We start from the raw sequence: 22,369 nt of genomic DNA on the forward strand, positions 1-22,369 counted from the left end.
CCTAGTCTCATTAAGCTAGCGAGCGAATGTCGCGTTCCGCAACTAGCAACACTCAAATCTTCATCGTTCTCCTCTGCGTCAGCCGCTCTGGCCTTTGGTTGGTTCTTTATTCTGGGCTCTGGCATTGCGCAGGCCTACGGTCAGTCACGGCTTTAAAAAAGCAAGGAGTTCTAGCGCAAAACGTATCTTCAAGTATTTTTAATAGAGTGCTCAGCCTAAGTGACGCTGGGTATTTTCTTGATACCACAGTGCAATGCAGAGTGCGAACGGCAATTTAACATCGGGAAAAATACAAGGTCAATGTGTCGCTCGTCTAAGACACTGGGAATCTCGTCCTCGCAAAATGTGAAAGTTCTTACAATCAAACGTTCTCAGAAAAAATTTTTAACACCCGCCGTGGTTGCTTAGTGGCTTTGGCATTGCACTGCTAAGCACGAGTTCGCATTTAGTTGGGGCGAAATGCAAAAATGCCCGTGTGCCCCCATTGGGTGCACGTTAAAGAACCCCAGCTGGTCGAAATTAATCCGGAGTTCCCCACTACGGCGTGCTTCATAATCAGATGGTGGTTGTGGGACATAAGACCCGATCATTTAATTAAATATTAAGGAGTTTTTGAAGACAGAATTAGCAACAACGAAATGCTTGCAAAAGTGAGGCATTGATGTTCATGTGGTCACTTGTATATCTGTAACTCAACTTGTTAGGAAGTTCTCCTGTCAGTACTTGAAAATATAGACATGGGGGGGGGGGGAGTAACCGGCTGACCCCCCCCCCCTTCCTGGAAGATATCCCAGAATTAGTTTCTTAGAACTTGGCAGGTATGATAATGTTTTACTTCTGCAATGACTGAAGGTGAACTTACCTTCAGGTGCTGTTCCTGCCTTGAAACCGCTGCAATTGATGTGTTTTCTCACTCTTCTTTGACCAATGCTCTTTGCAGGGATGTGGGCTTGGAACTGTTTCGCACCCACATAGCCAGCAATCCCGGTGTACAGAGCCGCACCGTAGACGGCCTACTCGAATTGATTGAACGCGAGAGGGGTGGTGATGCCGTCGACCGGTCCCTCCTGAAATCTCTTATTAGAATGCTTTCAGACTTGCAGGTGAGTCCAGCACGCACTGAAAACAAGATTTTTGCAAGAATAATGATTGACCAGTCTTAGCTCTTTGTGGTCATGAGCATTTATCACTTTTGTTGTCATTCTGGTCAGAAACTGCTACGTGCATTTCGGACACAGTTGAAAAAGAGCAATCATGTGAACAAACGCATGCTAATTTATTTCAGAAAGCTTTATTTATTCCCGAGGCTCCTCCAACTCATTGTGGGTGATTTCCACAGAAATTATTTTCTCTAGTGTCTTCATTGTTGCTTTTTTCTTCAGTACTTTCATCAGTGTACATCTGCTGGTCATCTGAAAGTGGAAAGTCCTCCATCCCGCTGAAATGATCTTCAGATATGCTGAACTCATGCGAGTTTCTTTCATAAAATATACACGGAGAATGTAATGCTATCATATGGTGCTTCACGCCACAAAAATTGCGTACGAAGTGGGTGGCTATAAAAGTGCTGCCTTCATATGCAGATGCTGCAAAGTGCATGTAATTATCAATAGTTGAAAAAGTTCTGGAAAGATGCTGCAGCAAACATTAAAAAAAAACCAGCACATGCGTGTTGGGAAGGGCCCGACACATGAATGCAGAAGCTTAAGGCATAGTTAGGAGCTGTATGGCTGTCATATGCCACCATAATTTACCCTGCCATGCCACGCTGTAAAGTGATTTCATGGTGTTTCATAGTGCATGGTTTCTTGGCAATGCTTGTAGTCCTTACTGCCTTGCTGCTATTTTTAGGTACAACCTGGTATTGAATAAAGCATTATGGCACATTGAGGGGTTTGCCCATAGATTTTTCTGGTGTACTGACCCGAAAAGACTTTTATCCTTATTTTACTGGCTGGTTATTTCTTGCTCTTGCAAATTGGAAGTAAGGAAAGGCAACACCAGGAAACATTGTTTGGCAGACCAAGTGATTTTAGACGCAAATACATTCAGTTCAATATGGACTATGTACAGCTACTAGCAGCTTCCGCAACTGCGTTTGTGTGCTGAGAGATTATACGTATAATTGACACACTGCTGTGCCCTGACGTTTGCTGCCCTAACGAAGACAAGTCCACTTGGCGAAATGGTGGCTTCAGCGACATTCCTTGTTCGACCTGACTTAATTAATCACTTCAATCTTCCTGTGAAGCTCTATTGTTTTACATTCCTGTGCAGTACCATAAGTGTAATGTAATAACTATATTTTTTATGTGTAATCATATCAGACGGCGTCAACATTTGTTGTCCCCTTCACTCAATTTCACTCAACAGGTTGGTTAATTTGTTTTCTGCTCTTGGAATGTTGTACAATTTTAAAATAGCAGCAGTAAAGCAACAAGGGCAGCAGAAGACCTTTTGCTGTCAAAAGCCATACTAAAGAAACTACTATAGTTATAATGTCTGACATTTAGCATGGGAGTGAGGGCTTTACACGAGGGTGAATCTTACACGAGTAAAATACTGTATTTATGAGAAAAAGCAAAATTGTTGTACCTTTGCATTCACAACTGAATGAGCCGGCACCTTGCCCTGTAATCCGTCTCGAAAGAACCATGCAGGATTGCATAAGGTCAGCTGTAAGTTAGCTTGCAAGCTTCTACAGCCAGTCAGGGGCCCAACTTGAAAGGGTGTTCGCATCTGAAAGTAGCGTGTGATTGACTAGTACCTTTGTGCCCAGGCAGCCAGTATATCTGGTGACATCTTTAGGGCATTAGGGAATCTTAAAAGGATACTAAAGGTAAATATTAACTTAATGTGGAATGTTAAAATACGATCACAAAAACCTCAAAACGGTTGTTTCGTGCCAAGAAAAGACTTATTTTATGAGAAAATTGCGTCTGAAGCATTTGCGTACCTTTAGCACCATTTAAATCACCCGCCTTCCTGAGCGAGGAGTGGTGACGTCATGGTCTCATAGTGACGTTGTGCCACCGGTGAGAAAGCGCCACCCACAGATGGTGCTACGGCTTTTTTGCGGAAAACACAGATGCATGGCCAGGAACAGAACCAAGAAGAGCCGATGGTAGTGTGAAAACGGAAGGAAAAGCGTGCACAGCATTGTAAACATGATGACTGTCGACGCTCGTCGCAATGGACCTTTTAACGACACTCACGACACATTGGCTCGCGACGCTGGGCTCGATTTCAGCGATTTAATCTCGAATGAGCGTGACATGCTGCTGAGGGCTCGTGCTGCCGGCATCGTTGCGTGCTACGATGGCGGCCTCGACACCGACTCTTCCATGCGCGAAACCAGCGAGGACTCCAGTAATGCGACGTCGGGCGACGAAGCTGGCCACCGTCTGGACGTGCCATTGCGCGGATCGTTCACGCATCCCGCGACATCACATGGGCGTGGCACATCTGCTTGCAATTTCAAGTGCGTGTTTAGCGAGCAAGTAACACCAGCGCAGCACTAGGCGATATCGGAACTACTGAAACTCGAAAGTGCGTGGCGCAGACCGCGGCAGAGTCTAGCGAAAACAAAACCGTTACACCACCCATGTCGTTATCAAGGGTAACGCCAAAAGTTGGTTTTTCTAAGAATCTAATAGAAGTAGACAAGTAGCATTTTCCTCCGTCTTATAATCCAACGAAATGATCTTTTTAATCCGAGTGGTTGTGTACTAGTGACATACTTTTTTTGAGGAGTGCCTTCTTCATCGGACCTGAATGTCCCTGGGGAGTCTCTTATCGTTTCCTGCATTTATCTCAATTTCTTGATTACTAAAGCTCTGTTCGCAATTATTTGACGCCTTAGGCGTTCTAGAGCATTGCTCTATCACTTTAGCTGGACTTTTTATTTGCTTTTAGTGTCCCTCTTTCCGTACCGCGCCCATTGGGCACCGTTAGCCCTCTATCGATGGTTTGAAACGCCGCATTCGAGACCTTCCCCGCTGCTCACGGACCAACTGCGCTATCGGACGTGAAGGAGGAGAACTATATTTTAGTTTTCTAAGCAGGTCGCTTTTTTCCCGCGAGGCAGTGATTTTTAAACGCGCTCCGAAGTTTCGCGATCGTCAAAGGTGAAGAAAAAATGGCCGCCTGCTATCGATGGTTTGAAACGCCGCTTTCGAGACCTTCCGTGCCGCTCACGGACACACTGCGCCATCGGACGTGAAAGAGGAGAAAATATATTTTTGTTTTCTAAGCAATTCACTTTTTTTCCGCCAAGCGGTGATTTTTAAACACGCTCCGAAGTTTTGCGATCGTTAAAGCAGAACGCAAAAGTCCGCCTTTGGTAGATCGCAGATATCGCGATTCCGCTGCCTCGACGGCTGATCTTATCGATACATCGGATAGGAGCGAGTCAGAGGACGCTGACTTTTCGTAGGACTTTCAGTCTGAAAGCAACGACGACGCAAACCAGCCCGGCACATCGGCGGCCGCAGCCCGGCACGCCCAACTGTAGTGCTTGCAGTGTAATTTTTGTAGCGGAATACCTGTTCAATGAAAAATTTTGATTTCTTCGGAGATAGTCCCTAACAGACCGCAATACATTTTGTATATCTCATCATTTTCAAAACATTTTTTTCTTAGTAGATACAAGCGTGTCTTTACAAACTTTGTTCAGTTTTATCGCACAATCTTGATTTTAACAATTCATATCTTTTTTATGACATACATATCGTTAATAAAACTTTTATGCAGTGAAAAATGCATTGGTTTTGCTTTCTGTTTATGTATTACATTAAATATTGAGTGCAGTAGTTCCTTCAGAAAAAAAAAACATCTGCCTTAACATACAAAAAACACCTATTTTCCCCATAATAGGTAAAGAGTTTAGACATGTTCATTTGGTTTCTTGAGTAGTCTTAAGGTTATGCCTCCCCACCCCACTAAAGCATGGCAGCATGGGGCAGTATGGACACTGGCTCCATTTGTGTAATGTTTCGCATTTAGCTGACACAGAACATAGTGGCCATGTTTGCCTTTGGGCTCCCAGCCAAGTTTGTGAAAGGCATTGGGCTGGAAAACTGTGCACAGATGTACGGAGAGGTGTTTGAAGGACGCTTCCTGGAGGCGACAGAACGGCTTTACGGGGAAGAGGGCCAGCGGCTTCTTCAGGAGGCGGAGGTCCCTGCCTACCTGCAGCACGTCGAGCGCCGCCTAAATGAGGAGCAGGAGCGCCTGCTCTACTACCTGGATCACTCCACAAAGTGAGTAATCCTATTTTCATCACCAAAGATTGCCCTGCCTTTGTATTGACCCTTTTCGCAGGGCAGTTTGTTCTCGAGAAACAAGATGACGCTTTCGGCGGCGCGCCATACGTTGCCTCAACGAAAGCGCACGAATACAAAACCATTACTACTTCTGCCCTTTTCTGTGCGATCAGCTGTTGGAAATGCAACTGGATTTTTGCTCATGCACTGTGCTCCATTCATGCTGCAAAATGTGGAGCGGTGGATTGAAGATGTCTGCAGTAGTTGGCTGCAAAAATAGTGACTTGCATATTAAGGAATGGAATGAATATGTGTGACCATGTTCATGCTATAACTCATGCTACATACGGACAGCCTCTGTTGCCGGCCCTTCTCAATGTACTTTCCTCATGGATAAAGAAATTTACGTTTCACAAAAATTCATGTCAGCGTTGTATCGCTAACCTCCAAAGAAAAGACTTCAACCACTGGAACATCAGCAAGAGTTAGTACCGCTCATTAAACAATGATAAAGGGAGCAGCGCCGCTTCCTGGCATAGTAAGTTTCGCCCATGTTATCTATGCACATCTAGCCAAACTCGCACGCAAAATTACGCACACTCTATCGCCAGTGTATTAAGAATGTGTGAATGGGCGCACACTTGAAACAATGCGCCAAAGCACAGGTAACAGCGACTACACCAACAGCACACGAATCGTCGAAGTTGAATGTTTTGTAACGGTCCACAGGAGTAAGCGAGTTACTAGCGATACTACATATTTGCTGCTAGCTATTACAAAATGCAGAACATCTACGTTCCAAGTCTGTGTGCAGCAAGAACAAATCTATTGCAACTGAGCACATCTCCGCGAGCGATTAGGCAGAAAATAATCAGCTAGTGACCACACCGACGAACTTCACTGAATCAGAAATGTGGCAAGCCTGCTACTTCTATGTATTTGCCAAATGAAGAACGAAGAGCAAAACACTAATTCTGATCAATTCCTAAGCGGAAAGCTTAGAATACATTTTTAGCCTTGTTTATAGAACTAGCACCATATACGCTGTTCGCGCCGTTTGGCCAAAGCTTAATGAGCTTCAAAAGTGCTTTTACATGTCCTCTGAAGCTGTGGCCAAAGCTTTGTGTCGATCACTCAGTCGGCATCTACAATATCTCCGAAAACAGAGGTTTCCTGAGCCACACCAGGCGTCATGTGCATCCACTGTAAACATGAAGGCAACGGCGGCAGTTGAGGCAAGCAATGGATGCGTCACCACGTGATCAAACATGGCAGCGCCCACGAGATAGCCGTGAATAGGGTCAATACTGATGCCACTTGCTGTCAATATTGTAGCACAAACCATCTTTAAGAGTCACTGGCAAGTGGTACGTTAAACATGTAAACCTTGCCTGATTGTTTTAATAGGTTGTCTTTTTATAACTGGGGGCTCAACAACTCAACAGTGCCAGCACCATTATATGTTTAATTTGTGGCTTCTGGCTTTTCCCACGTTGCAAAAAAAAAAAAAAAAAAATCAAACTTCGCAATTTTAACGGCTTTTGCCAGTGCCAAAAGCACCTAATGTATTCAGATATTTGAAATGTTGCTTATTTTGGCAGTCACATCACTGCATTGTCTTGCCATACACCCCATTTGAACAACTGGATCAGGCAATGTGCCTTTGAAAAAAAATGGTGATTGATGCCTTCTGGCTCAGCTGGGCAAGAGCAATAAATTTTCGCCAGAATTGTAGAAAGCTTTTTTTCAAGAAAAATAAATGGGGAGAATGAGTTTTAAACTTCAACAAACACGTGAAAAATTTTTCACGTATATCTGTGACTGTTGAAAAAAAAAAAAAAAAACGCTGGTTGATTTGGCATGGAATGACCCCAATGTCAGTTCAGGTAATGTTTTGGACATCTCTAAGCAAAGCCAGAACAGAGACGCTGCACCTCCCTTCACAACTGTGCTGGCTCCACATAGTCTTCTTGTCATTGAGTGTGCTGATAGCAACTTTTGTATTGCCTCTTAAAAGCACATCATTTGCAACTAGCTGCATGGTCTTTGCTTTTGGCAGTAAGTCCAGATATAGTAATCTGCTGGTATATAAGACCATGTTTCGTGATATTATGATTTTTATTAAAATGGGTGAAAGTGTAGTCTACCAACATGGCCGGACTTTTCTTTCTAGCTTGGGGTAACATTTTAGAGCGCAGCTCTCAGGCGCGCTTTCCTGCAGAAAGCGTCCGCATTGTCCCTCGAGCAAAGGAGCACAGCGAAGGATGAAAGGGAACGCGGAGTGCAGTGGGAGATGAAAGACGGCTATAGCGAACAGAGCGTGAGGAGGAAAACTGAGGAGGAAAACTGAGGAGGAGGGTGCCAAACCTAGCCAGAACTCTTACGTGCGTACGCTATTTCCGGAATATAGCGTTCAACACTAACGCACGCAAGGGATTCCGTACTTAGGGCAAGATGGCGGCGCCTGTTGAAGAGAGAGCCGTCCACTTCGGATCTATCGAGTCGTCGGCCTGCACTGTTCGGCTCATTCGTTCCCCACTAATGCTCGTGTTTGCTTTAGATTTGTGTGACAATGCTTCGACAGCGGCGTACAGGTGACAAATGGCCGTTGTTTTCGATATACGTTCTCGATTAGCGGCGGAGTACGCTTAACGAGAGCATTTACTCGTGTATGCTGTATCCGCCTTGAGATGACGCCCAAGTGTATTTGCCTTAGCGTTAGTGTTTTGCTCCGTTCCGCTATTTTAAAACACTACCTTGTACCGTGCAGTGCAGCCTTTCTTTGCGTTAGCGTTGCGTCGCACGCTAACGTAAGCGTTTTTCGCTATACTAAAACTCCCTGATATCATCGGAATGCCAGCCAGCGCGTCCAGCGGCATCGAAGGCTGCGCTGATACGGCATACTATTCAGCGCAAGACCGCGTTGATACGGCGTACTATTCAGCTCACTGCCGGAACGGTCGGCACGAGCGGAACGGCCGGAACCACCTGTTGCGTTCGAAGTGCCACATCTAACATCGCCGTTGATTCTACTGGGCATAGCTGCGGCCCTTCTGATGTCATCGGATCGTCAGCCAACGCGACCAGCGGCATCCAAGACTTCGTTGATACGGCATATTATTCAGTGTGCAAATTGGCTGAGTGCGCGAGAAATGCGGCGATCTTGAAGGACTGTCTGGCATCACAGTGCGCAACGGAGCGGAAATTCAAGCTGCTAGTCCCAAAAGCTTCGGAAGTTGCAAAATGAGCATCTAGACAGTAATGCCACCAAGGCTAGGCTTTCAAAACGTCACAAGCCAGCAAAGGACCCTGCATATGCAGCCCTGGTATGCTGTAGAGCGAAGTGCTGTTGAATGACAATAATCAATTTAGGTCATTAAATAAATATTCCATGCATGCGTGCTTTTGACTTGAACATTGTGTAAGTTTATTTGTATATGGAAAGGCTACTTTATCATACAATTTTTTGTATTCATTTAGCTTGCAGGCCACTGGAACAGGCACATGAAGTGGTAAATGTAGTTTCTCATGCTGGTTTAGGGGCAGTACATGGCTTTATAACAAGCTTTTCCCAGTTTTATGGGAGGGTAGAGTCGTATGTTTAGTATAGTCATTCTCGTGAAGAATAGAGCTACAAAATGATATGAATAATATTGCTGTAGCTGGATTCCAGAAAAAGTTGCAGCTGCCTAAACTTCAAATGCGTTTTTCTCAGTTCGATGTTTTTACACACCGCACTCAGTCTTTCGGGGCTTTTTTTTATGATGTTGTTGAGTGACAATAACAAGTTTGGTATCAGTGTATTCATATTGAAATGATCTAGGGGGTGATGCTATTTCAGTTACTCTAGCATCATTTTATAAAGTGCAATCAAAAGTAATAATGAGTGAAAATAAGAAAAATATAATAACAGTCACTGTTGGTCTGCTTTCTTACCTTTAGAATGCTTTCAAATAGTTAAACATAGCATCACCCCCTAGAGCAAGTCTTTGGCATTCAGGTCATGCGCTTATTTTTTGTCTAACAAAAAGCAATTGCCAAAAAGTCCTGTAAGAAGTACTCATGAAATGTATTTTCAGACTTTAATACTTTCTGAACCAGAGTAGCTATCAAAAAACTAATTATAGATTTGAAATCAGCGTGAAAAATTGATCTAAACAGTGAAGTTTCGTTCAGATAGAACCAAAAATAAAGAAAAAGTTTTTAGAACCCACGTCTCCCCTTAACATCAGTACTAACCAATAAGTGGGCCCAGTAGCTTATGTTAGCAGGTCTACCAGGAATCTATCGCTTGACTTTGATATTCATTCTCAAGTTGTTTATTACCCAATTTTTGCTTGTTGCTGCCCTTGGTGTCACACTGTTAAAGCAAGAGCACGTGGCTAAATGTCTAACGTGAATGCAGGAAAGCGCTCATCGGCTGTGTGGAGAGGCAGCTGTTGGGACAACACTTGGGTCCCATTCTTCAGAAGGGTCTCGACCAGCTGTTGGACGACAACCGAGATTTAGGGCTCATGTACAGCCTGTTTGCACGTGTCAAGGATGGACTTCCAATGCTCTGCACGCACTTCAATCACTACGTCAAGGTGCCTGCTTGTGCCACTGGCAGCTATGTTCTCAATTTATCCTTTAAGCATGTTATTTTGAACATGTGTGAACTGGCTAAACATGGATTGTGACAACAGAAAGCAGCGAGGCGCACTTCTGTCGATGTCATGAGCAGTGTCTAAAACATACTGCCATCATTGTGTCATGGTAAACTGACACCAAGTGTTTTGGAGCCGGCTCTTGATCAACCATGCCTTTGAGACTCTAAATTCACTGCAGCAGAATGAACTATACTTTTGGCATGCATTTAAACTTGTGGGCGCCCCAGCTTCTGTGATTGCAGTGTGCTGCTGTCTTGAAAGTCATCAAAGACTGATGCGCACACAGATCCTTGGGGCATTGTTATAAAGTTGTTCAGCACGCATTAAAAGGAATGCCCGAAGCCGAAGCATTGAAAACAGTAGCAAGGTTTAGCGTTGTGCTCAAACTCCTTAAACTTCTCTGACAATGCACAGGGACAACATGGCGTGACACAACACTCGAGATAATTGCTGCTGTGCAGCAGGAACAGCACCCTGGCTGATACCAGGCGCATTATAACGCTAGTGCAATGAGGAAGGCTGGCAAAGACGTTACCAGCGACGTAATCGTGATGTTGCCAAGTTGAGGCCGAAGGAAAACCTTCAGCATTTGTGAATGCCTAAAAAGGAAAGAAATTAGATAGATTTAGTTTGACATTTACTGTCCATTATGCTCAGATCAGTGTATGCACCATGGTGTGGTATGCACACAGCTGCTCGGCAGGAATGCTAATACAGTAAAACCTCGTTAACTTGCATCAACGCGCATTTATTTACTGAATGAATATACAAATTCTGTTTTTATTGTGCACAAAAGCAATGTGGAAGCTGCAATTGTCATATCTTGACTGATTAGCACTCGCAGCAGCAAGGGCCTCGCAACATTTTTCGTAGTGGAATCGTGGCATAAGACCCGTATTTCCATCACAGACAGGCTTTTCACTACAACGCGTACATCCCAATGATTTTTTCATCAGTGAACTGGTCGGCAACAGATCGCCTGTTTATCATGATGCAGCTGGCGGGTTCAATGCCAGCGTGCGGGCAGCGGTAGGATCGCTCTTCATCCTTAATAGCTGCTGCTGTGTTTGCGACATTGCACACACACTGCACCTAACGAAACTGCTATACTCGTTGCAACTACTGCAGACGAAACTGTGGTCGCTATCATTTCAGTCATAGATGGCGATTAGGCAGTTCTGAAGGCACATAGCCAATGCTGGGTCACACACAGCAGTAAACACAAGAATAAGTCTATAAAGGCACAAATAGGCACACAGCATTCTGGCATTCCTGTACAGTTCCTGCTAATGCCATGATAGAATGTGTAAGCGCGACTGAACGAAGACGTAGAAACAGACACACAGAGACAGCGCTGTGTGTCTGTTTCTTTCTACGTCCTCGTTCAGTCGCGTTTACACATTCTATTATGGATTAACCAAACTAGCCCACCAACATGTTTTAACCAATCCTGCTGATAACTATGGCGATGCAAACTCTCCGCTTCGTTTCATTTGGACGCTAGCGCTGTTTCTGCTCTGTAGCATCGCACATTTACGGCGTTCTTCAATGTTGCTAGATGGGTATTCACATGAGGGACGTGTTTCCGGGGGTATGGGTGGAGTCAAGTGATGTTGACCACCGCGAAAAATTCCCCATAAACATCCCCTCTTCACAAGGTCAAAGACACCGGGGAATTTGATAAGTGGTAGCAGGACTACTATGGCGGCTTTCACTCTCGACCCCACTCTTCACTTCTTCAAATTCACCTTGTTGTACGCTTCAGATATAGTGTCCCAAAGGCATGGCATGGAAATTGTTCAACCAGCAAAAAACAAGTACCATATTTACTCGAATGTAACGCGAGGGTTGACTTTTCAGTCCGCAAAATAAAAAAATAAAACGGCGAATGTAACGCGAGATAAACGGAAAGAGAAATGGTACCTTTATTCAATGAATCAATTCGAAAAGGAATTCCCTTCACTTATCATCGACGTCTCACAAAGAGATGCAGCTTTCATTTAGTAGTATTCTCGGGTGTTCGAGTGTTTCTGACTTTGTCAAGTTCGTTTATCAGTGCCAAGAGCGCACGAAAGCGAAACTATTTTCGAAAGTGATTGCCAAGAATCAAGTCATCCGTGCCGTCCAGCTCGTTTGAGATTACGTGCTTCTTAAAAGGCCGCACAACCATTTCATTCGGGGACAGTACCAAGCCACTACGAGGCATTTCCGACTGACCCTGCAATTACAAAAGGCTTCCCATTGGTGCCACCATCCGAGTACCATCGACTCATTGACGTCGAGTCACAGCTGAGTCTCCCAGCTCCTCGCCCATTAAAATTATTTGTCTCTCGAAGCAGCCGTTATACCGAATGTTCTGTGTCGCCATAACGTTGCGAATGAACGTAGTCGAAGCGTGAAAGGCCTCAGGGTAATTCAGCATCGTAACTGTAGCACCAAGTCACAAGCACAGCAAAAAATGGCGTCAATTCCAACAAAAAGAAGTTTTGACTTTGGTCGACTTGTCTATAAATTCAATCGAGATGTAAAGGTGGAGATTGCTAACGTAATGTGAAAAACCGCGGAACTTAGAATATTCGTTTTAAAATCGTCAATTTTGCCGTTATTCGAATGTAACGCGAGCGTAGAGTCCAAGCAACGAAAATTATGAAAAAAACTCTCCTTACATTCGAGTAAATATGGTAATAAAGTGACATCGTCGCTTAATTTGGCCATCGCAGTGGCACACGTGCAACATGCCATCACATATGTGACAGGGCTGCCAACCACACCAACAAAGCGATTACGAGACAGTTGCCACCCTCTGGAGCAGCAACTTGGTCAAGGTTCCGAGACACCAGCACAAAATACCACTGTCTCCCCTCTCCCCGGGGATATGCGGCGGCGGCATGCCATTTTGCAAAACCGTGACATCGTCGTCCCATGATGCGCACTTACGCCCCGGGGCGACAGCCCGGATTTCTCCCCTCGTGTGAATACCCCTTAACAGTTGGTGGTTACGGTTAATCAGCGCTTCGTTTACCGTACTTACTCGAAAATACGTCGAGCAAGAATATAGGTAGACCCCTATATACAGTAAACCCTTGTTAACTTGAACTCCAATATCTAGAATTATCGTGTAAGTCGAATTTTTTCCCTGGCACGGTGTCAACTCCGTGGGTTTTTCACCCCTTATCTCAAAATGCCACTGCACCGAACTCCGGATATCTCGAAACGTAGACTGCCAAAATGCCGAAAAAAAAGACAGTACTGAAACATTTTTGTATTGTTTTGCGCAGCTTGGTATGGCCAAAAAGTGAAAACAGGGCCGGTATTTTGTAGCGAGGCCTTTTCCGATGCTAATGCCTTTTCGCGTGAGTGATGGTCCGCTTATGTTATCAACAGGATCAGCCGGCTGTGAGCGGTGGATAATAAGACCAGCGTAGAATAAAGCATAATGCATTGCTACAAAATACCGGTCCAGGCCTAAAATTTTGTCCCAATGCCTTTTGCTTGATTCTACTTCACCTTCATCTACAGTTCTCGGCCGACTGATCCCATTAATTATGCGGGCGGAGCGTTGCTACGACCACTGACGTGCTCAAATAGTGCGAGAAAGAGTAGCGTCTGCCAGAGGCGAGCGCGCCGCCACTTGTAAACACACCAGCTACGCACAGCAGTGCCTCGATGCCCGGTGCTCAGAGGCAACTGTTGTGCGTGGCTGCGCTGGCGGTGGTCATGTTACTAAGCAGGGCGGTCGTGAGCGCTTTCCTGCGGCGTTTGCTCGCAATGCGCGGCACGGAGCTTTCGAGAGATACAGATCTTGAGGCCATTGTTCAGCTGACTGCAAAGGGCAAAAACGATTTTGGAAGCCGGACATACGTCGCAGATGTCAAACTTTGGACAACACCTAGTGTCCAAAGGTGAGCAATGGCCTCAATATCTTTGTCTTTATCTAGAGGGCGCATTCGCTCAGGCGTGGCTTTGGCGATTTGGGCGCTGTTGGTAGTTGTTCCCACGATGCTATGTGGAGGTTATCCTCGGTCAAAAATTCTGGGGAACCGAGCACGTTCACCAGATTTTTAGCGTGACTCGGTTTCGAACACGGTGTCAACATGCATCTGCGTTTGTGCTTATATGTGCGAGGTTCGCCGTTGCCTATATATGACCGATGTGTCGGTGGCTGGTTCGCACATAATATTGCAACAATGATCTACTAAAAGTACCGCTCCTGGTACATTGAGCTTTTGTGAGGAAGTCGGCAGTTACAGGCGCCATATTTGAAAGGTGTCAGGTTGCCTTTACACAGTGGTTATGCTTATATTTTCATGAATTCAGCTATCTTGAAACTCCGCTTATTTTGAAATTTTTTCCAGTTTTTACTACTTCGAGTTAACGGGGTATTACTGTATTGTGCTCTCTGAGAAATAAAAAAAATTATTCGAGAATAGGTCGACACAGATCTTTTGAGAAACTGGAAAATTGGAACATGACACACCTTCATTTACAATAAGCTTGCCTCGGCCTCTCGCTAGTCGCTGCCACAAGCCACACCATCGTCAGAACTGTCAGGAAAGTTGTCCTCGTCGGAAGGGAGCTCACGTTGTGCCACATGAAAGTTTGGGCCCAGCCTCGACTCGCTCTAAACGTCGACCAACCGATCCCATCTTGTTGCTCCAACTGCCAGGCTTTCGTCTGAATGTCCTCGCAGGACACCTGAAGACCCTTTTCATGCTCCTATTCCACAGCATAGAATATATGTCGTATAGAATATATAAATGAAAACCTCAGTTCTTTCTCGAGAGCGTCACGCCTCCCGGTTGCTGGGCCGTGAAAAGCACGACGCCGCCCGTTGCACACGATCAGCTTTTCATTCACCTCAAACTCGCGCTGAGTGGCACAGTTGTTGAAGTTCAAAATGTACTACTTGATGCTTGAAGTCAGCGGTGTAGCTCTGGCGACGTAACATCGTCGCACAGCCACGTAACAGCAAATGCGAACCGTCACGTAGCAGTGATTGCAAAATGGCGACACAGAGGCAAACAACCAATAAACGAGTTTAACCAGAAACACACTTGTGTGTTTCCACAGGAACACACCGCTTTGGCCCTGCCTTCACGGCAGTTCATGCCCCAAAGTTGCGTCAAACACGTTGAGCGAGCGCTGCCCCAGCTGACGTGGTTTTGGACTTTGTCTCAGTGAGCGCTCGCGTACTCGGCGAGTACGGCTCCGGCGGCGGCCCTGTTCCACACTAGAACTCCATTAGCTCTGCACTTTTGTTAGCTTTGATCACGAATATAGGTCAAGATTCTTTGGAAATATAGGTCAATAGCTAATTATGGGCAACATTTCCGAAAAAAAAAGGTCGACCTATATTTGAATAACTACGGTAGGTTGTTGCTGATGACGGTTCTCAATGGCGTTCTACCTTTCGAACTTTGGACTTTTTCGGCCAAAAGGACATAAAAAAACATGACTTGTCGATGCTGCCACCTTAATAGCAATAACTTTGCAAAATGCCAGCAGGCCATAGTAGTTTCGGCTTTCAGGCAACTAGAACGCTTTGCTGTCATATGCAGAATGCACTCGTGTCGTCCTGGTAGTGAAATATATCACAAGCTCTCGAGGAAAAAATTGCAGCGGATGCAATCGTAGTTTCGAAGTTGCAGGTGATCGGTATTGGCCAGGCACTGTTTTAAAGTAGCTATGACGCCACATTTCATTCTTTAGATGACGTTTTTAATGAAAACTTGCAGCTACCGTAGTTACTCAAATCTAGCATGCACTTTTTTTCCAATAGAACAGGTCCAAAAATTGCATGCACGTTAGAATCGAGTACAACCCTAAATCTGCGTTAACCCTATCGCCATCGGCATTTCAAAATGGCTGCCTTGTACGCGCTTCGAGCCTAGCTGCGTAGCTTCCTCCATGTGCTATAGTACGTGTGCTTCGGTTAGTGCACCTTCTGTCTTCCCGTTTTCTGCGTTTGCTCTAAGAGCATGGAAGTGCCCACTATGAAGACACGCCGAGCTCATCATGATGTTGCAATTAAAAGGAAAGTGATCACGTGTGTGGAGATGGACAGAAATTGGGCCGTATCACTGGCGTTCAGAGTCAAAATTTGTGTGCGGAACTGGCGCAATCAGAAGGGGAGTCTGTTCTTCTCTGGCGGCTGCTGCATACGGCACGGCCTCGCGGCCCTTATCTTCTTGAAAGCTATCTGCGATGAGGACTGAGTCTGTGCGTCTAGGCGCACCACGCTGTATTCTCGTTGCTTCGTTCGCGTTGAAGCAAGAGGCAGCACAAAGGTCAATTCGCTCGCTCCTGCTACCGCACTTCATGCACTCCAACGTTTTGATAGCGAGTCATCCAAACACGGTCATCAAGTGAGGCATGTTCATGTTTGCTTGTACGCATTATTGTGACTTGGGGTTTGACGACGAGAGATGGACTCTTGGAGCAGACGAAGAGGAGATGAAAGCTTTATACATTTTGTACAGATATGTACAGATATAGCAGGCAATAGCTAGTAATAGCTGGTAAAAGCACCAGACCGATGGGGTGGCTGGTGGCGATTCTCTTTCACAAAAGGCCGTTTCTGCCTTAAATCTCTTTTTGGGCTCCTCGTCGGCAGGAGCGAGGCGGGTTGGATGCTGACGTTACCCGCGTCGCATTCTTCTTTTGTTGCGGGGAAGGCCTGGTGCAGCTTGAATTCACCCGCATCTAATTCTTGATTTGTCGCGGTGATCAGTCGTGGGGCTCAGAAGAATGCAGTGGGGGGAGCGCCCGTCACGTTGATGAAGGCACGTGGTGTGGCACAATAACATGTGACACCACGCTTGTTAATTTAGTTAGTTACCAAATGTGTACAAATTTATACGTCCGATAAAGCTACTATCCTTACTTTGTATAGCTATCTACTAATTTGCTATCGCAATCAATGCTTCGCCTTTCGGGGGAATTTGCGACTTTTTCTATTCATCGCAACTTAAGTGCATTGGGAGCAATCTTTGTTTTTCCAAATGAGAGAAAGTTTTACTTCTGTATGAAAGATTGAGTTGTGTGGTACTGTAAAAGACTTTTCTTATTTAATGTCACAGCAAACGGGTGCGCATTATATTCGAGGGCGTTCTTTTTCCTTTCTTTCTTTTTTTTTTTTTTTTTTTCTTGTTGGTCATGGAAAACGGGTGCGCTTTACAATCGAGGGCGTGTTAGAATCGAGTAAATACATTACGTATGCAGAGTAATGTGCCAGGCATAAAAATGAAGGTACTGAAAATCTTTTTTAGACCAAAGTGGTGTCTAGTTGTAACTGCCGACAAGTCCATATGTAGTGAGCTACTGATATGGCCACTGCTTGTAGAACTATAGAGCTCATTATAAACAAGTTCGACTGTATTTTATCTCATGAAATAATAACGGCTAAAGCAGGTTTCAACGATGAGCGTTCTCACCTCTAGTGTTTGGTGTGTTGTGTTATGAAGTTCAGCAACGTAACTGCCAAACTTGCAACACCAAGTATGAAATTTGACAAAAGCATCAAATACTGTTCTCATTAGTTATACAAGAACACTTGCAAATGAAGTTCATATTTTGACAGTAAGTGCCTACACCTTGTAGCAAAAATGGCGAAGTATTCCTGCTGGGTGAAGAAGTTATAAAGTCCCTGCATTCAGGAGCGTGGTAACACTGGATGTTTCACGACTTGTGTCTTTGGCACGTGGAGTGCAATTTATCCTTTCTGAGCTAAAGCTGGGGTTGACGCCACCACTAGACATAACTTTGCACATGCTGCTCTGTGAATACCAGGAAAGATAGCCCTCTTTTTCACGTAGGTCTTGTGCCACCGAAGTAAGCTCTAGAAATTGTGAAATGCACCGATGCATGCTGATCACCGTATGTACCATCCCTTTGCCCCTTGTATTGCAGAAGCGTGGTCGGGTAATAGTGAGCAACCCAGAGCGAGACCGGTCCATGGTCCAGGAGCTGCTAGACTTCAAGGACCAGATGGATCAGGTGGTGAACCAGTGCTTCCATCGCAATGAGAAGTTTGTCAACTCACTCAAGGAAGCCTTCGAGTACTTCATTAACCAGAGGCCAAACAAGCCAGCTGAGCTCATTGGTATGGCTGTTGTATAGAAGTTTTGTATAAAAGTTGCTTGGCATCTCGGGCTGTTAATGTTCAAGCTTTCAGCCTGAATTCATTTTGGAAGTCTGCAATATATCTTCTTTAACCCTTTGCGGTCCGGTGTCGGGCCCGCCCGACAACGCAACACGGCCATAGCGGTCCGCTGTCGGGCACCGCCCGACAAGGGGGTTCGGGAGTTAAATTTCGAGGTTTTTCTCACTGCGATTCGTGCGCATTCTTTGTATACACGATGCGCAATCTCTTCAGGGATAAATAAACTTTGTTTGTTGAAGTTTACTTCTCTTTGCACTAGGGTGCAGCACAACGTTCAGCACGGCTTCTGGATACCAGAGCGTTCTGACTTACGCACGGAACGGCACGTTCGCGCAGTTCGCTGAGAAGCATGACCACTTTTTCATCACGTGCGTTTTACGGTGGCGCAGTTAGTGAAAGCTTCTAGAGGTTTCCATTGTCAATAGCTTTATTTTGAGGCGCACACAGCTGCAGAATCATGCTGAGAAAGAACAGCGACACCTGCAGTACCGCCGCAACCTCTTCCAAGAGCTGGTGGGTGACGTGAGGCCTAGAGCCATAAATCGGGGCCCGTCTGTGCGGAAGGAGTGCGAGGAAAGGCTAGATGGGAGGAACCATTTCATCTACAAGCTCCCAGGCCGAAATAGCAAAGGCTGTGTTGTTTATAGCGATAGAAAAACAAACGGAGGCAGGAGGGAAACTGTGTTTTTCTCCAAAACCTGCAGTAACACCATAACAGCACCCAGAAAAATGCTTCGAGCGGTATCACACGCTGCTCAAATATCGGTAGAGGAGTGTCCTGCAGAAGGCAAAAGAAAAAATAAATATCCTGAGTTTTTCGTCCACAGTTTGTGGTTTTCATCGCGGCGCTATAAACTGGCAAAATAGTTTCGGACCGGGACAGCCGGAAAGTGGGTAAAAGTTTCGGACCGCAAAGTGTTAAATCGAAAATTTTTCATCCTGTGTTTTTCGACCAGGATGCCAGATATGTCTCTACCAGCTTTTTAAACAAATAAAAAGAAATATTTACTAAGGTTTACAACCATTATTTTATAAGCCTTAGTCCCTTTAGAGACAAGGCAATAGCTCCATGCAGAAATTTGAGCTTATGTTGAGGGTTATGTACAGCTCAGCATTTCCTAATTTTCTTGACCATTCTTTTCTTAAAACAGCCAAATTTGTGGACTCAAAGCTGAGGGCAGGAAACAAAGAAGCGACAGAAGAAGAATTGGAAAGGCTGCTGGACAAAATTATGGTGCTTTTCCGCTTCATCCACGGTGAGTGTGAAAGAAGAGAAATTGCGATAGCCTTGCAAAACTGTCTCATGTACTCGTCCACAGCATTTCTGCATGATAACTGTCTAGTTAGATGACAGCATGAATTGTCTTTGTCATCCTTAGATGCTTTGACCTAGGAAGCTAAACCTCCTAATGCTGCATATATACCGTATTTTCCAGTGTAAGACACACCCATCGTTGCATTAGACGTTCCCCCCGCTTTTTGCAAGATTGAAGAAAAAATTAATCTATAAGATGCAACTATATTTACTCACTTGCCACAAATAAACTTCATTACGTGTGGTTGCGTAAACTTGCCTTACCAATTAACATCTCAGACAACTTGCAAAGCGCCAAATTTGGGGGGGGGGGGCGGAATTTCAATAACCACGCATTAAGACACATTGTGCATAAACGCAGGAGAAACGTTTTATTTACTTGAAACATTCAAAGTCTTCATCTTCGACGTGCTGTCGAAAAGTTTGGCAAGTTCTGGCAGTAGCATCGCTGGGGCATCCCCTTCGGCTTCCGAATCACTGTCGTCGCTGCTTCCGTCATTCTCGGGCACTAATGAATCTAGTATGCCTGCTTTGCAAAACCCTGCAGTGACTGTAGCCACCGAAACCGCACTCCAGGCAGCGCAGACCCATGTCACAACTTTGCTCAACTTCGTTCAACTCCGCTCCACCCAAGCGACCGCACATGTGCGCTTAGCCACATGGCTTTGGGGGAAGGGTAGGTAAGGGGGAGGCCGCATATTGCGCCGCGCGCTCCCGCCCGGGCAGCTGTATCTTGAAAGCCATCTGCTGCGGGGGCAGAGTCCTTGCTGCCTGTGCTGTTTTCACAGCAGGACAAAGGTTAATTTGCTTGCTACTGCTGCTGCGCTTACTCACTGCAGCATTTTGACAGCGGGTTTCCACTGTCATCGAGTTAGATGCGTTCATGTTTGCTTGTGCACGCGTGACACCATGCTTGTTAATTTGGTTAGTATGCCTATGTTTACAAGTTAATGCGGCCGGTAAAGTTACTATCTTTACTTTGTATAGCTGTCCACTAGTTTGCTATCGCAATCGATGCTTCGCCTTTCGAGTGAAACTGCGACTTTTTTTCCAGTCTTCATGGCTTGCAGCTTGCTCGACTGCCGCCACGTCCGAATCATTTTCTGATATGCTCACAAGCAATGCAGCTGTCATATTTTGCCATTTTAACCTACTGCTTGCGGCCTCCGAAAAATCTGCGGCCTCTGAAACCCTCGCTGCCTCCGTGATCTGAAAGCTCGCACAGCGGCTTTTTTTTTTTCTTTTCGCTCTCCTATTTTTGTTTTGTTCTTTTTCTTTTTTGTTATGGCACTCTACTTTTGGCAGGTTGACGGTTCAGTATCGTATTTAGGACGCATCATTCATAATGTACCTTTATAAAGGTTGAAAAAGAAGTCTGATCAACATCAATTCAGAATTTTCCCCCCACCCAAAAGAAAGCCAATAAGACGTGCCGTTGTAAAGACGCACCTGCCGAAATTTTTGGGAAAAGACTGAGTCTTATACACCACAACATACGGTACTCTATAACATTACTGATATAACTCCTTAAAAAAATTACATTATACTGATGAAAGTGTGCTTAAAAACCCTTGAAAACATTTCAGTCATTGCAAAAAGATTCATTTGATGCTTGTTTCTGATTGTTAGTGAGAGAGGTTTGTGTGTTTTTTTCTCGCAGTCATAGTGATGCTTTATCCTAATGGTGTATTCACGGTGTCGGTACTGAACATTTTATTTGCAAGGCATTTTTGAGATACAGTGGACGTCCATTAATTCGATTCCAATTAGTTCGATCTTGACCGAAGGTCCCAACAGCTGGTGCCACACATTTTTATGGGACAAAAGTTTAATTATTTCAACCCTGAAATTAGCCTTCTCTGGATAATTCGAACTTGGTCGTTCATAATTTGTGTGCCTGACCCCAATGGCGACAACCACAGCAGTGGCCTCAATAGCGGCAAGCGTCACTCTTGGCGGTGCTTAGGTTACAGTGAATGCGTCGGAACACACATCATCTCCCATCGAAAATGCTTAGTTATGGCCTGCCGCTGAAAGATGGTAGCTCACAATGGATTGCAGTTAAACCTGCTTATAACGAACCTCCATATAACGAATTCCTGGATATAACAAAGTTTTTCTATTCCCCGCCATTACTCCATTGAAGCACATGTATTTGAGACCTCTATGTAACGAAGTGGCAGCGGGAGACCCCCTCAAAATAATGAATTTTCCCCGCCGACAACCTAGAGATTTCGCCCCAAATTTTGTCATTTTTGCGCGAGCAGCAACCGGAAGCACCTTTTCCGCCGCGACGGAATGCGAAGCGAGCGCACGTGTGTTGTGTGTGCGTGCGAGCGTGTGCGAGGCGGGCCTGCATCCCTCGACTCGGCGATCTTGCTGCTGCAGGCGTGACCTTTCCCCCTCCCTTCATTCAAACCTGATCCTGCCGCTTGATGCAGTTGGCCTAGCCCGCTAAGCTGGCACTCTCCTTTTCCAGTTGATGTTGCCGACGCGCTGGCATACGTTGTGACACATCACACTCGATGAGTGCGGACACGCGCCATCAAACGCTGGCGACGTGTGGAAGTGCCGCTGCAGAAGCGAGTGAAGTGACCTTCGTGCTGTTGTCCATCGCTTCAACGCAAACTGAGCACCGAGAACACACAGCACGCACAAAGCTACGAGCTGCCGATGCACCTACACTGCCTAAGCTCTGCCCCAACGCAGATCGCTTTCAAGATACGGCCCGCGCGACCGCGCAGTACACAGTTGATGCCAGAGTACAGTAGAACGCCGCCAGCTATCCCTCCCCCCTCGCTCCCTCGCTGGTTCATCGAGCGCAACAGAAGAAGACGCGCTTCCTCCCTCTTTTTCTTTCTTGCGCGCGCGAGATTTTTTAGACGCCGTCGTCGACTCTCCTCACACGTTTTCACTCGCACATACAGCATACGACGTGCGGCGACTGCGTTATCGCCCTTGGACTTTATACGGAACATCT

General features: G+C 45.5%; 1 protein-coding gene across 1 annotated transcript in view; it reads left to right on the forward strand.

Annotated features, from left to right (window-relative positions):
• The window catches only part of LOC119443096 (cullin-4A), a 45,966-nt gene that overhangs the window by 13,070 nt on the left and 10,527 nt on the right, over positions 1-22,369 (forward strand). The window contains exons 5-9 of the mRNA XM_037708245.2: positions 941-1,103; positions 5,089-5,261; positions 9,670-9,850; positions 17,822-18,014; positions 19,226-19,330. Of these exons, the coding sequence (XP_037564173.1) occupies positions 941-1,103; positions 5,089-5,261; positions 9,670-9,850; positions 17,822-18,014; positions 19,226-19,330 (815 nt within the window). The remainder of the gene's footprint in view (positions 1-940; positions 1,104-5,088; positions 5,262-9,669; positions 9,851-17,821; positions 18,015-19,225; positions 19,331-22,369) is intronic.

This window comes from Dermacentor silvarum, chromosome 2 (genome assembly GCF_013339745.2).
Source record: "Dermacentor silvarum isolate Dsil-2018 chromosome 2, BIME_Dsil_1.4, whole genome shotgun sequence".
NCBI lineage: Eukaryota > Metazoa > Arthropoda > Arachnida > Ixodida > Ixodidae > Dermacentor > Dermacentor silvarum.